Source organism: Echiichthys vipera (assembly GCF_963691815.1).
Source record: "Echiichthys vipera genome assembly, chromosome: 21".
NCBI classification, from domain to species: domain Eukaryota; kingdom Metazoa; phylum Chordata; class Actinopteri; order Perciformes; family Trachinidae; genus Echiichthys; species Echiichthys vipera.
Genome location: NC_139846.1, coordinates 11,538,805 through 11,555,624, shown reverse-complemented (window position 1 = coordinate 11,555,624; position 16,820 = coordinate 11,538,805). Strand labels below are relative to the sequence as shown.

General features: G+C 43.1%; 1 protein-coding gene across 11 annotated transcripts in view; it reads right to left on the bottom strand.

Moving 5' to 3' along the window:
• kiaa1217 (KIAA1217 ortholog) overlaps positions 1-16,820 on the bottom strand; it is a 114,277-nt gene that overhangs the window by 81,274 nt on the left and 16,183 nt on the right. For 10 of the 11 annotated variants that reach the window (XM_083936109.1, XM_083936124.1, XM_083936114.1 and 7 more), the window contains exon 1: positions 8,310-9,533. The exons of the other annotated variant lie outside the window; for it this stretch is intronic. In XM_083936109.1, coding sequence (XP_083792235.1) covers positions 8,310-8,643 — 334 coding nt within the window. In that variant the 5' untranslated portion in view covers positions 8,644-9,533. Of the gene's footprint in view, positions 1-8,309; positions 9,534-16,820 lie in introns of those variants that run through there. 11 annotated transcript variants of the gene reach the window in all.

Sequence of the window (16,820 nt, the reverse complement as noted above, 5' to 3'; positions counted from 1 at the left end):
CAACCGAGAAGTAAATACACTGAGCGCCCTTTCTGTCCCCAACCATGAATACAGACATGATTTTTTTTTGTGTGTTGCTAATAGCTCCTTTTCCTAACCATAAACCACAATTATGCTTTCAAGAAATGCCCTTAAAAGCTACACTGTATGCCCTGTTGGAGAACAAGCAGATGAGAGGAAGAATGTGCTTTCACTCAAATCTCTGGACACATTTTGAGGGCGGGGATTGATTTTTCTTTTTATTGTCATCTCAGATATGGATTATATAAGGTCAACTAAAGGTCAGTAGGTTCTAAACTTTTGTAACCTAAGACTTTCACTATCATAAAAACACTATCTCAGTCTCTATGAAAGTGACAATAGAAGGAAGGAAAATCAGTTAATGGAAACCAGTAACGGTGTGCTAATCTTGACTAATATGAAGCTTAGATGTTGATGCTATTGTAATATCGTTGTGCAACCTGCACTTTGTGTTACTCCTGCATTCCCCCGTGTTCAGCCACATCACATGTACTAGTCATCTGACAGAGTGTACAGTAGGGCGTAGCTTCCCCATGGTGGGTCATGTGATCCACATCTCACACGGTCGATTGACACCATTAGTCAGTTTTATTCAAAGGAACAGTTCAATATTTGAAGACACTTGTTGCTTGTTTTCTTGCCAAAGGTCAGATGAAAGATCAACTCTCATCTCTCACTCACTGAAGCCAGAAGACACTAAGCTTAGCTTATAAAGAGTGAGTAAGAGTGTTTTTCCCCTTATTCTAGAATGATAAGCCGGTGTAGCCAGACCAGACACTCCAGCAATCACACAGCACTGTGGGGCATGGTCTTACCATATAGGACTAATTTTGACAAGACTCATATGAAGTCACTAAGCTTGGACTGCTGGCCCCTCCACAGTTATACCATAAAATCCCAACAATCTGTATTTACATTTCCGTTTATGTACAAATGAAACAAAGAGGAAAAAAGGTGTTAATTAGCTTTACAGTGCTTATCTTTGAACACTGGAGAGAACCAGGGTAACTGTTTCTCCCCATTTAGGGCGCACTCAAACTGTCCATCCGTACCGCGCCCCGTGCTTTAGGGTACTTTTCCCCTCCTCCCTCTCCCCCCGCGGCCCAGTCCCGTTTGTACTCACACTACCTAGGCCTCGCGAATGCTTCTTGCCTGCCTATACGTCATCACGCCGTAACACGTCACACGCATTGATTGACGTCGCAATGCCTCGCTTTGTTTACAAAAGTGCGCGGTCTTTTGGCCACATAATGGATTGTCCAACTGTTTTTGAATATTTTCATCCGACCAAATCTGCAGTAAACACTCCACCTCCGCATCACACCAACGTGAACTTTTCACCGCCATTGTTTTAAATGTCCGCGCATGGTCCCTCCTTCTTTCTATGTCCGAACAGGCGCACATAAAATGACGTCAGAACCGCCGTAGGCCTCGTGCTCGTACACATGCGCACGCTCGTGCTCGTACATGTGCAAACGTGCTTTACAAAAGCCCACCTCTTCCAAACGGGCCGTGGTCGGCAAGCGTACTCACACTGGTCAAACGACTTTAGCAGTGAAACGTGCTTGGGCACAGTACGGATAATCATCTCCTGGCTCCACAGTCTTGTTGACACCATGAAGTCGCTAAGAAATGGTAACAGCACATAACTATAAGCCATAACTTGTTATTACATTTTTGTTGTTTTCATTTTACTTTAAGTTTGTTTTTCTACGTATTAAACAAGAGATACAACGTGAGCCTTTTGAGATGTTGGCTGCCGGAATTTTTCCACCTCCTTTCAGCATTTATGCTAGCTACACCGATCAGCTCTTGGCCTCAGCTCTATTCGTGCACAGACATGACAGTGGTACTGATCTAACTCACTGCAAGAAAGGGAATTAGAACATTTCCCAAAATGTCAACTTAACCTTGAACTCAATACTGATAGAGCATCTCTCCTAATCTGTATGCTACATGGACAAAAAATAACTTTAATAACCTCACCGAAATATCATAGATGGGTAGCTACCACAAGTAACGTTAAATATTAATGAAAAATCCAGTCCCCTGAAACAGCATGTCGACGTGAAAGAGCGAAACACAGCAGGAGATTAATTTGAAACGTCTGAACTACGCAGATAAAAGCATGTGAATATTGAACAGTTTGTACATGTAGCCATTTTTGTACACATTCATTCAATATCCACACAGACAGAGAAACAGACACACATACCGCATCACATATGCCTGAAGGGCAAAAGGGTGTAACAGGGGAGGTGGAGACATATTGATTTCTCTGTCGACTCTTTGAGAGGAAACCCTGAGGGAGGCCTTGCTTCCGCTTACACCCCTCAGTTGGGTGAATTAACAACATTCATGCTTCAGGCTATAACACACATACGCACACACGCATTGCATTTAATTCAGAAAAAAAAAAAAGACTATTTTGTAGTGAGATGTCTGGTTTGAAGGAATTTAATGCTACAATTGCAGTCTTAGCTTGGAAGACTTTGTGTGTAATCAAGACAAACTAATAGGCCACACTGTATAGTAAATATACAAAGGATGTAGACATGTTTGACTTCAACAAGTGAAAACCTTGGGAATTTAAGTCATATGGGCATCACAGAGATTAATCTTTTGTTTTATCCTTAATCTGACACAAAGATAAAGCCAATCCCCTCTGCTGTCTTTGACAGCTGCACAGCCTCAGGAATGAGGAAGAAGCAACGCTGCCTCGAGCTACCCCCCCCCCCCAAAGAATAACACAACTGAGACAACAGGGGGATTTACAACACACACTGGAGTGGACACACAACCGAAGCTCTTTCTTCTTGTTCAGCGGTCCGATAATAGTCTGTTTCTGTTTGAGGGATGAGTCACATCCCCTCATTTTCTGAACACTCATCCGGGGTCTATGAACACACCATTAACTCACCTACTCTTCTTTCTCCTAATGACTCATTGGACTTCTTATTGACTTATTGACTCATTGGACTACTTATTGACAATCCAAAGACAAAGGTAAGTTGTCTCCCGGAGCTGAGAAAACATCAGGGCATTGTCACTTCCACCCTTGTGGCATTTGGAGAAAACCATTTGTATGACTCTCCTAACTGACTTGCGTCAATAGTGGCACAAAATCATTGACAAAACCTTGACAATACAGATATGTGAGTGGGTTAGAGGAGCTGACGTAAATGGATACTACTGCTGTCCCCCGTTCAGACACTAATGTTTCTAAACTTTAAATTTCTCATGTTTTTCTGCTACTTTTCTCAAGACATCTCAAGACTCCCATTTACTCCAAAGAATCAGGTCCCGATATTGTCCGATGTTTCCCTTTCACACATGTACCACACAACAGGGGATTACGGATTACACTTCGGTCACATAGCTTGTAATTTGGTCATAAACAATAAAGTCCCTTGCCACTACTTGAATTTGTCTGCCAATTTCGGCGTCTGATCGTCGCCCGAAATTCTCGAGTCGCCTCCCCAGTTGTACATTTACATCGGCATCTTTGTGTAGTTGCGTCCTCAGATGTTTGTTTTCCATCTACTTACACATGAGCAGCATGATACAAACATCATCAACACACCAGCTGTGAATTCTTAGACATGGACTCAAACAGCGATCCAACAGACTTGGGTTCTCACATACAGATTCTTTGGGTAATGTCTACATCATTTCAGGTTTGCAGTGCATGAGTGAAAGGGGCTTCATTGTGTGATTCTCTTTCAGGTACTATTGAGAGACTGGTAAATCTTCTCTTGCAACAGGTGTGACCGATTTTTCTCAATCATATTCACGTTCAAAGGAACAAGAACATTATGACATAATGGTGAATTCAGTAAATCATATTAATCCATACAGTGACAGTGATTGCTCTATTAAATGAAATAGTGGGTTGGTGGCTTAAAATCAACACCCTACTAACTGTATTCAATTTTTTCAGACCCCTCCCCCCCAAAAAAGGAAGGTCTGATTAGTACAAAGGAACTTGCTCGCTCAAATTTCCTTTTGGCACAGTAATAAGCAATTTCTAGACACTGCACAGTGTGTCAGAAACTTGTATTCAGTCCAATTCTGTAACAGATATATACACAAAAAGGTGATTAGAATGGATTTCTGAATAATCAGAACTACTTTGATGTGGAGTGAAAGTATTTTGTAATCTTGCCTGATAGTTGTCAAAGAAGAAAAAAACCCAGAGAGACAACTGAGGGTTTAAAGAGTCACGAGAGGCTGCAATTAATGTAATCCCTACTCTTGGCTTCAATGTCAGAGAAAAGGGTGATCACATCCCAATCCTCAAACTCATTCCCATTACACTAAGCTCTTTTTCCTCAACTTTTTTTTCCCAAAAGGAAGTAAGGCAGCATCTGTGAAAAAAGTCTGTCATGATACACACCCATCAGACTAAGAGTGAGTGTCTGAGCAAAACTGACATTGCGTACTATACAATGAGCATGTAGAAGCATGTAACACTTCTCTCGCCAATGATGCATATGCTGTTGTCAACAGGCAGAACACATGTACATTATTACACTTGGGGCAACACTGGCATGTCTTAATAACCCCCATCACTCATAAACAAGCTGAAGCAACTCTGCACATACTGATGTGGTAACACATCTTACAAAACCATATCAGGCAAGAAACAACAAAACACAAGTGCTGGTGCCCGAGTCTGGATGAGTAAAGAAAATACAGACGAAGCTTATGAAGCCCCCAATCACGCCGTGTTCTGCTTCTTTTTTTGACTCACCTTCTCAAATCCCTAAAAAGTGAGGTCATCCAAAGATCTGATCAGTGACTGTATCTTAAGATCATCTAGAAAACAAATCCTTGCATGACAGGGATCAAAAGGCCCATATGGTTACAAAAGAGGTGAAATACTTTTCAAGTTGATCTAGACACAAAGAGAGAAAAGTGTCTAGGAGCCCTGGAGATAGCAAAGACTGACAGGAAAGCCTTTCCAGACCTTTAGCTTTCAAGATATCTTCATCAACTGGTAAACCAAGTTAGTTTTATATAATATAGCCGGTGCTGTATGTATTAAAGTTTATGTTACATTTGAGAGACGAAATAACACATTATTATTCAGGGGTTTTGCCGATACAACCTTACTTTACAGAGGCAGAAAAGCTGACATTACAGATTGTTTTCACTTCCTTGTTAACTCTTCTCTTTTCATGCTATGTTACACTATGATTTAACATTTTCCATTATCTCAAAAGTTGCGTAGACTCACTTTAAAGTTACTGAAAAGCAAATGAAAAATACTACATAGCTTACTTTAATTGATCAATACACTTTATCCTCTTAAAACAACACTGATATTCATTGTATACAGGGGGAAAAAACTAGACATATACCATATGACCAAAGGTATGTGGACAAACAGGACCTGTGCACAAAGCAACTTCTCATGAAGAAAGAACTTTCAGAGTTTGTTTTGGAGGAACTTGAAAAGGTCTACAGAGGCCTGACCTCAACCCCAACACATTTGGGAAGAATTTCGCAAGCCAGGCCTTAACAGCCAACATCGGTGTCTGACCTCATTAATGCTCTTGTTGCTGAATGGGAGCAAATCTCTGCAGCCAGGTTTCCAATCTCGATGAAATCTTTCTCAGAAGGGTGGAGGCTGTTGTGGTTTTAGAATGATATGTTCACATATGGGTGTAATGTTTGGGTGTCCACATGGTAATAAATCAAGACTACATATATATGTACATCCAGGATGAGAGATGCCTAAAGGGGTAATCCAAAATGTTGCTGAACCATAGTCTTATGCAATGTCATATAGTATCTAAAGAAAGCTGAACTTGAACATGAACTTGAGGCTTGTATTATATCCTCTCTGGACACAAAATGTCAAACGGATTTCGCTTTCGGTGAAAGCGGCTACTCTAAGGCTGAAATTGGGCCCTCTGGCGCACAGCAGTCAGCTCTGAAGCTTTCACACAGTGGAAATGTCACCTGTCACACGCACTTATCGTCTGCCTGTGCGGTGTGCTTCAGCTCTGTCCCTCTGACCCACTGGGTCTGTGCTTTAGCTGCCGTCATGCCCTGTAACATGCATTAGCTGGGGAGATGAGGACCTGGCAGGGACTGAACCCCCCCACATTAACCATCCTTGTTTGTATACAAGCCATAATGGGATTGGGAATAATATGAGCTGCCCATTAGCCAGCAAAGGGTATTTAATTGTGCTGGCCTATTTAAAATTCAAATACTTAAACAGCACATGACTCCGTAAAGCCAACAGCATTTATATATCAAAGCACCGTGGAATCAGTCTACTGTAGAGCTAGTTTCTAAAGAAACCAGACTGTTGGAGCACTGACTTTTTAGTACAGAACTTCAAAGTAGCTGTCCATAACTAGAAATGTACAGAGTTTTCGCTGTCTCTGAAGACAAACTCATATTTGAAAATGGACAGTGGGACAGAGGCGAAACGTGGAGAGTGCACACAGTTCATTTATTCTTTTTGATGGTCTGCGTATGTGTGTGTGTGTGGGCGGCGATGGCATCTTTCAATAACCAACTCAACTGCTGTCAAAACATGACAGGAAGAAAAGGAATGAAGAGGAGAAAGGCGCAGAGAGAAACAAAAGTGGAGAGGGTGTTAGAGAGAAGAGACAAAAAAGAAACATGAAAAACGATGAGCGAGGGAGGACATGAGAAAAGAAGACAAAAGAAGACAGACGTAGAAATAAAGACTGTAAAAAGAGGAGTTGGGTCCTTAAAACGAAGATGGACTTTAAAGTCCTATTTTTTTTATAAGTGATGTTTACTTAACTTATCAGTGTTGTTTCAATGCACAATAAAGACCAAATGAACTGAAGGTTAGCTGACCCAAACCCTTGAGAAGTGAATCAGCTCTGTAGAAAGACCCTTTATTCATGTAAAGAAGAGACTGGAAGGTACATAGACAAAAACATCTGGTTTCCAGTACAAACTTGCCCCCTTATAACCCATAACCTGTCTTTACTGCAGGGAGGGATTCACAAGCAGACACAACTCAAGACCTGTTGATTTCCCAGCATGCCCTACTCACATTCCTGACCTCCTTCTGTCACTCTCTCACTTAGCTCACCCCTGTTGCTTACATCTACGTCACCCCCACACTTAAACCCCCGTACACTTCCTCGCTGCTGTCTCTGTGTACAAGCTGAACAGGCAAGTTTGATTCAACAGTGATTGACAGCAAACATGATAACGGACGGGGGGGAAAAATATTGGCCTGGTTGTCAATCAGACTCTTACTTGTACACAAAATCATCCTCTGAACAATCTTGGTCAAGTTGTCTTTAGGAGTGTGGGATGACTGTGACCCGACAAAACAATGAAAGCTGGCGTCCTGCAGAGTTGGGAATCTGGTGAGAATGCCAGAAGGGAATGATAAGACCACTTTCCTCCGTCTCTAGGCCCCCCTTTTCTTAATCTGCACCCCACAGAGACCGAGACGGTGGGATATTGACAGAGATCCCACGAGTAGTCTTTCCTCCCTCCTCCATCAAAGCCGTGTTCACACCGACAATAGCGCTGCATCAAAAAAAATTAAGCTTCCCAATTGATGCATTGGAAGAGCAGGATTCTGGGGAAATGTAGGATCATCCAGCAAAAAACATTTTTGGTGAATTATAGGTCTGTATTTTTCATCACACCTTTAAAAATAAATACAACCTCGCCTTGCATTAATCTTGTTAACACACCGACTTCAAAAAGGTTTGTCCGTCATTACATTTACATATTCGATTTCGCTACGGCGCAATCTATTGTACCCACATAATTAATTCAAGAAGTGAGAAGACTTGTAGTTGTACAGTCCTGTAAGAAAGTATAAACTGCCATGCAATGTTTTTTGGTGTCTGACAAACCTGTATTATTGATGTATTACTCAAACTGGACTTCCCGGATCAACTTCACTGGTATCTGCAGCGACATGCCCACCGCCCAGCAGGCCCTTGCCTTTTTTTAACGCAGTGCTATTTTTGCTCCGAATGCCTGTTAATTGTGGATGTATGACACAAGCGTCCCATCCTCTGCCACAGGGCAGGAAAGAGATCCCAGATGACCCAGGAATCAATACAGCACACAATACAATGAACTAGCTGCATTAGAAAGGACACGCAACAAGCAGAAAAAAAGCCTTATCCCTTGTGTGATGGAATGACCAATAAATGATAACAAATGAGAAGCAGGAGGACAAATCGTATCACAGCACCATTTTTGGGTGGAAAAGTAGAGCAAAACGATCATTGGAGACAACTTCAGAATTGTTGTTCATTACTTACTGTGCACAGAGCCTTGCTGCTGACTTGAGGCTTTGGGTAGGCTGATCCTGCTCTTGGGAGGGACCATCTCCATATTTTGGCCCTTCTCACCTGGACTTTGACCGGGGGCCTTAGGCTCAGTGTGGGTCTCGCTCTGTTCTTTGTCCTGTGGCACAGCAGCCTTTAAAGACTTCTGTTTGCTCAGGATACCATCGCTACCAGCCCTCATCAGCTTTTCCCCCACGCTCAACACACGGGCTCGACCGGCCGTGCCAGGGCATTCCTTCCTCGGGGAGGGCAGCTTGGATCCGGCCCCTATTGAGGGGGGCCGAGCAAGCCTGGAGGCTCTGGACATCCTGCAGGTCAGCAGATCAGTAAAGCTCCTCAATCTTTCTCAGCCAGTGTGACTGCGGTGGTGTCCCGTTGGCAATCCAGGGTTTCTCTGCTCTCTGTGAGTGTGACTCTGTGACTCAGCGCGTTGTTACTGGTGCAGGTAGGCTGAGAGGGCCAGAGGGAGGGCACTTTTGGGAAGGCAAGCTGAAGGTGAGGGGTGGGGGGTTAACAGGTTCTTGGAAGGTGTTCTCTTCACCTGGCGTGGCCTCAGGGGATCATCCTCCAATGCAAACAGCGCATGTGAGTGTGTGCTGATAAACCTGTGGAGTGACAGGACGAGCCATGCCAAATGCAAACAGAAACTCAGGTCTCCAGTGTCAGCGCATTCTGGCTTTTTAATCCTCTCTCTGCCTCTCTTTCTCCGTCTTTCATACTCCTTCTCTATCCCTGTTTTTTTTGTAATTTCTCGTGCTCCCTCTCTTCTTCACTTGCTCTCATACTACGGTTGTCAACTTCTCTCTCTCTTACCTCATGCCTATTAATTCCTTTCCATGTTATTGTGCTCTGGTGCCTTCTCTCTCTCCTCTTCTCTTTCGCTTCGGTTCACTCGCTCTTCCTTGCTGATGCTCAGTGGGTTACCATTCCAGTCCGGCTGACGGAGACCGGAGAGAAAAAGATTTAAAGACAGAAAGACAAAAAAGAAAAAAAAGAGCATGAGGGAGAAGAGAAAGTGCCGGCAAAGGCTTTGCGGAGGAGCCCTTCTCTTCAGGTGCAGCTGCACAAGCTGTTCCAGATGTGTGTTCAGCGTTTCACGTCATCCGCCGACTGCTCAGAGCCACACTCTGGTACAATCAGTGGCTTCATCTCGTCCTATTTTCCCTCTTTCCTCATCTTTTTTTCTGTCCCTCGGTCTTGCCCTCTCTACTCCAGACAGCCTGTACTCCTCACATGTGATGGGATGTGGCAGGAATGCACACATGCACAACACAACACACCAAGCCCTTCACCCACTAGTGGAATTTACAGAGAATTAAAAAGCGCAAAGGAGGGGAGTGTTACAGCATGTGTGTATATACAAGAGACACACAGTGGAGCTGTTCTGATATCCTGCGCTGAAGAGATCAGCTGTTACGTGAGAAAAAAAACAGTAGAAGTTGGCTGGGAGGGAAACAGCAAGGGAAAGAGACACTTCCCTTCCTCTGTCCAGTAAAATAAATCCACTTCTTATCCTCAAAAAGACTCAATTTCTCTCATGAAGCAAAAACATTTCTTCTTCTTTCTACAGTGCTCCGAAAACAAGTGTCTGATCCACAAAAATGTCCTAACACAGTGATCCTTGCCAGATAAGCACAATAAAAGTGTGAATCATTGTCAGTATGGTAGACACAGAAAGAGTAGCAACTTCGAAGCATTATAGAAAGATTGTAATGTCCATTTTCTTTTAAAAGTCTGTGTGTTGTTGGTTTCTTGTTGTAATAGTACATTTTGTTGACCCAGACTTACTCTGGAAAGTAAACCACAATCCCATAAACGTCTAATTTGCTAACTCTGCCTGTGACACTTGGAAATGTGCCGCAGCATGCGAAAATGGACGTGTGATATAACGCACGGGGACGCTATTCTGTGCATACGGACTAAACACCAGAAAATGGATTACAGGGAGCAAAAAGGATCAACTGTGTCCAGGCAAGACGTTATAAAAGAGCAATAATCCACATGGACGAAACCACAGAGTTAGTTTTATCATAAAACGTCCCAGTATAGAAAAATCTGATTCAATATTTCATATGTACCGCCATGTTTTATCTGCCGCTCTGTTTGGAACCTGCGTGGCATGATTGTACTGATGTTCATGTTAGAAGTTTACATAGGGATTTGGAGGTAAAAATGGACTCTGTACGGAAGATTTGATCAATTCCTCCATAGCAAGCCTCCCTCCCCCCATTGATTGCCTTTTAGACTGCTAAGCCTTCTGAACATGATGACAGACACCACTGATTGTATAGATATGAAATATTCATCATGTTGCCACATATCTGTGTGGCTTTAGATAAAGAGCAAAGCAGATTGACCTACATACTTTCCCAATGAATGGTTCGCTGACAAAATCAGAAGGCTAAGAACCTCATGGGAACCACTGCATGTCTGATGGATTTTTTTCAAAGAGAGAAAAAGTAAAGAAGATAGAGACTTTCCATAAGATTAAATATTAGAATTGTGCCAGATTATGTTTGTGCGTCACCAGTTTGGCTGAGTTCTATTGTGTTTACAGCATTGTAGCACCGAGGATTACGTCAAACCTAAAAAAAAGGTTGACCATGAAAAAACACGGACTCTATATAGGTTTTAGTGAGTGAGCATCTCTCTCATACTATGGTTATATGGCTATTTGTGAGTGTGTACATGCTGGGAGTAAATGAAAGCCCTCTGTGTGGATTGGATGCCTCCCAGACATTAAGCCAGTTCTAACTGTACAGCGGGCAAACGGCGGGAACTTGGTTCAAAGGCTTTAAATAACATAGCATTTAGGGCTGGATATAATTTGAGTTTCCTAATTAAGCCTGTGATTTTGTGCAGTGTGATAGATCATAAAGCACGTCTATGTATCAGATGGCAAACTCTAATGTCGACATACCATCCAGGCATGGCATCAATTTGCATTTCAAACTAGAAGTGGAAAACAAGCAACCGCAAGTATTTCAACTTACAAGAAAACACAACTTGTGAAAGATGATTATCTGAGGAGTTGAAATTGGCTCTGACAAAAAAGACCTGAACGACAAAACTGCCATCCACAGCTGTCTAAGCAGATAGCTCTGGCTAGAACCAAGCTTCCAAGTGCCAAGGAGCAGTGTGGGATGGGCGGTTATGGAAATATGATGGTGGTATGGGTGAAAATCCCACAAGCTCTGGTATAGTTGCTTATGGCCCATAAGTGTGTAGAGGAGCGGCTGTTTAAGAAGGGTGGTGGGCTCAGCAAGAGCTGTCTGAGTGTCTCTGTGGTATTTCTCTAATTAACTGACTTTTCTGTCTGAGGGTTATTATTAAACTGGGGGCGGTTGGTATAAGTTACAAATGACTCCCACGACCTGATTTTGGTCGAGCTCGCTGTGCTGTTTATGCAGAATCTGCCTATAGTTTTCCAACCAATATATTTTGAAGTTGACAAGAACACTTGCAGTCACTCAAGCCTGGAGAAATGCAACATATTCACTATATACAATGTAGTTTAAGGATGCTATATTAACTAATATTTTTATATAAACCAACAGAGACTCAATGGTAGTTCCCCTCAGCTCTCTGGAGCGTTATAGTATCTTGTGAGTCAATATTTAGAAGTTTCTTATATCCACTTAAAAGGTTCAGTATTACAATCTGGACACAATTTCTCCACTTGGGGCAGCGTTAACTAGCTGTGAACACTGACATGTAGTAAACTTGTTATTATGGTATTTGGAGTTGTGTTTATGGCCACAAAGTCCAACATTGATTTGTCTTTTAGCTCTGATTTGCTCTTCACCAACTCTTTAGAAAACAAATTGTGTCTTTAGCTGCTAAATGCTCCACTATGTTCACCAGCTACTTGCTTTCTTTGTCTGTGTGCTGCTCGGCGCTGGGCAGATGGCGTACAGTAGGTTTATCAGAGCTTTTTCAATAGAAACATCTGCATGCTGCAGCTGGACGAGACACTGATGAGAGTGCTGCCTGAGAGTGAACCAAAACTGTGAACTCGCGGGCTATAAGACCTGGGTGGTAATTATCTGTGGATTCATCACTTTAAAAAGATACACAGAGCCATTGTTAAAATAAAAATGCTGATTATAGCAGCTTTGACTATGCAGTGATTGGTTGTTGATGCAGCAAAATAAACACAAAGGCCAGGTTAAACAGGGCTGGTGGTGGACTACAAGGTTGGGGGATTTGGGAAGCATTTGGGGGGATGGGTGAGCTGTGTACCTCTCTGTTGAGGATTAACTTTGAGTATGTTTTCCAAGCCCTTGGGGGTTGGTTGTTTCTTTTCCTACATTCCATCTCAGAGCTCCCTACCAACAATATCATGAGTCATTACTGACTGTAACATTCACTCAATATCAGCGGCTGAATCAGTTACTGAAGGCAAAAAATGCTAAGAAATGCACATATGCACAGCAGTAAGATTGAGCATGCAGGGACCAGTACTGCAGCAAGTACAAGTATCATGTGTACAAAGACACAGATTTGAGCTCAGGCTCTCTCTCTCTTTACTGTCATCCTCCATGATGCATTACACATCGGGACAGAAATACCATAAAATATTATTTTAATCTCCAACTAGAATAGATTTAGTGGATTTTTCCCAGAAAAGCATATCACTGAGAGGCAAACTTGGTCAAATTTGTACCGAGGCAACAGTAAAAGCTTAAATGTTTCGCAGGATAACAATTCTTCAATCTTGCAAACAATCAATATTTCATCAGATATGTTTTTTAGTAGTTTACAGACTCATGAAATGAACATCTGAAGCTAAATCTCTATCTGGCACACACTCCGTATCTTAAATTTGTCAACAACAACAACAACATCACATGGACAAACTACGTTTTCTCTCAGATATGAATCCCTTTCCTCTGCTCTCCAATAGTAGTAGTAGTTGTCTGCTTCTGACTCCCGGGTGAAGAAAAGTGACTCAAAGACAGAAAAAGAGTCTATAAGACGATGAGACTCGCTGACAGTTGGGACCAATTAGTCTTAACACTTAGCTTCTCCCTGAGGAAAGAGACCCAACGTGCCACATTATCTGCTGCATTAAGTTACAGTAAATGCAGCACTGGTCATGGTGAAGGGGGTTGGGTTGGGGGGCGGGCTGCCCCTCAGTCAACAGGTCAGAGGAGAAGGCGGTCCAGTAAGGAAAAGTGTTGTCTCTGCCGTTATCATCATCTGTCTCTTAAACAAGATTGATTGAGGTGAGTCTACAGTATTGTCGACTCGCCTGCGCTCTAATTAAACAGAACAACATGGCTTAAAGTTTTAACTGTGGCACTGTGAAAATCCTACTGAACTTTAAAATGTCAATACGACAGCTTTTAGATTCAAACATTCACTACAGACAATTTAGATTTTTTTTTTGCAAAAACCTAGCCTAGTATAAGTGTTCAAGTTTGCCTGTGAATGTTCTCATTCGTCCAGGTCATCGTTATCCTCAAAGCAATTTCAGTCAAAAACAAAACAACATAGTCATCCCATATGTGGCTGGGGTATCGGAGAAACTCAGGAGGATTTTCAACAAACACTGCATCCCTGTGTATTTCAAACCCGGTAACACACTCAGACAGAGACTAGTACATCCGAAGGACAGAACACCACACCACCACAAAAGCAACCTGGTTTATGCTGTCCAATGCAATGAGGAATGCAAAGATCTTTACATTGGAGAAACAAAACAACCACTGCATAAACGCATGGCCCAACACAGGAGAGCTAACTCCTCAGGCCTGGACTCGGCTGTCCACTTACACCTCAAGGAGAAAGCCCACTCCTTTGATGACAGCAATGTCCAAATCTTGGACAGAGAGGACAGATGGTTTGAAAGAGGAGTAAAAGAAGCCATCTATGTAAAAGTGGAGAAACCATCGCTAAACAGAGGAGGGGGTCTGAGACACCACTTATCTCCAATTTACAATGCCGCCCTTTCATCCCTTCCCAGGAGATTCAACAATCTAACCTCAAAGGACAACTGTTCACACATGGCCCGGGTGACCCCAACGACTGTCGTTCAGACTCAATAGAGCACTAACGAAGTCGAAACCAACTGCCCACCAACGACTGTCACTCTAACGACGGGCGTGGGCACTTGGAGCACAAAGAGTGTCAGTGACATCATCGGCCTTGTGAGAGGTTAAATACCTGGATCTCCACACCAGTTAGTTGGACCAGTCCCAGCCTGGTCAGATGCGTACATGAACTGATGAAGCCTCTTGGATGAGAGGTGAAACGTCTTCCTAGACAAACAACCAGTCCAGTTGTTTTTGACTGAAATTGCTTTGAGGATGTTCAAGTTTGATTTATTAATTTTAATATGCTATGGATATTAGCTTCTAAAGACTTGAAGCATCCTCCCAAGTCCAAGACTTGATATTCTGCTGCCAAAGCATTACACTGACAAACGATGTTGAAAAGTCACATCCAGATAGAAGCTTTCAGTAAGCGCACATCTCCGCCAAGGCTGCGAGATCATCTTTTGCTATTCTAACAAAAGACAATGATTAGCCTGTATCTGGTGATCATGATGTATGGTAGCAAATACTTACAAAAGTTGATCACTTGTTCTGTTGCCCCTGGACCTAAAGTCTCCTCCAAATTCATCAATCAATTATAAATTCAATAAAAAGATGAACAAACCAGACAGAAAACTCAAACGCATGATGGATGTTTTTGTAAAGGAAAACATGATTTTCACTTCTCCCATCGACTGACTCTCAAACCTTAGATGCTTTGAACATCATCATACACATCAATATAGAGAGGTTGCAAGACTATGCCTTAAAGTAACTGAGGCACCATGATAGGGTGAATTCTGATAAAAATGAAGTGTGATGGATTATTTGTCTGCGAGCTGATTTATATTTAGGAAGTGAAATTTATGGGAGCAAACGCCTATAAGGTAGGATATTGATCTAAATCAAGCTTGACACAAGATGCAGTAACCTCTTAGAGCGTGATCACACTATCCTTTTGGCCGCGGCCAAAACCGGTTTTTCAGCTAAAGTCTAGTACCTTTAAGTAGTGTGAGCGCACCCGCTCCACGCTCAACTGGGGCCAGCTGGGCCGCCACGGCCCGCTTGAAATAGGTGGGCTTTAGCGGAGCCGTTTGCACATGTACGAGCACGAGCGTGCGCACGTGCACGCGCACGCGCACGCGCACGAGCCCTACGGCAGTAGCGTTATGTCCGCCTGTTCGGACATGTAAATAGAAGGACGGACCATGCGCGGACATTTAACAACAACAATGGTGGGGAAAGGTTCACGTTGGTGTGGTGCGGAGGTGGAGTGTTTACTGCAGATTTGGTCAGATGAAAATATTCAAAAACAGTCGACAAGACGCACAAAAACTCCGAGGTCTATGGAAAGATTTGTAAACAAAGCCACACACGCGATCAATGCGTGTGACGTGTTACGGCTTGAAGGCGTATGGACAGCAAGAAGCATTGGCCGAGGCCCTGGTAGTGTGAGTACAAACGGGGCTGGGGCGCGGGGGGGAGAGGGAGGGGGGACAAGTACCCTAAAGTCCGGGTCTCGGTCCGGGAGGATAGTGTGAGCGCGCCCTCAAAGTGCCTGTGTTCAAATAGAGGAAAAAGCCTCTCTTTAGGGAACAATGTCCTGTCGTCTTATTTTGGTGAGCCCCTGTCCCTGGAAATAAGCAGAACTCCTTCTTAACATGGACCATAAGAGGATTAGTGGAACAGATGCTGAAAATGTTTACCTCAAATGTTCTCACAATATCTGAGGCAACAAGCAGCAGAAAATAGAATGATCAAAAAGACGTTACTGACTTGTTTTACAGCTTTCGGTGTCCCACTGTCTGTGCCATCATGAATTTTTCCTCCTTGCGTCCTGTCTCTGGGGCCCCCCTGTGGCCTTGTGAATCACTCCTGCTCTTTACCCTCAATGGGACATGTGAGCATCCACATGCTCAACAACCACACACACACAGTTTGGACACGTCTACCTCCAAACTCAGATTTTCATCCAGTTGCCCCAGAGGCGGTGGCTACGCATTAGGCTCACAGTCCTCGTCCTATCCTTTACGCCTCAGCATTTTAGGAGGGTTTAGCTTCTTATCGAGACAGACTGTCAAGTGTGTTATTGGAGGCAAACTGAATGCTTCTGCCTGAAGTGTATAAAGAGGATGAGAGGAGAGCCAAAATACTGCTCCATTTAGACTGATGTAAATAAGAGGCTTCTCCATTCTCTTTATGGTTTATTGATTTTTAGTTCAATGCCTGGCTGAAGACAGCAACTGAGGGAAGAGGGAGGGAGAAAAAAAGGCAAAATAGAGGAGCAGTTACAGAATTCTGAAAGAGCAGCAAAATCAGTGGCACATTAAAGGTACTTCTAAGAAAAACATGTGAATAAGTGAACACACACACACACACACACACACACACACACACACACACACACACACACACACACACACACACACACACACACACACACACA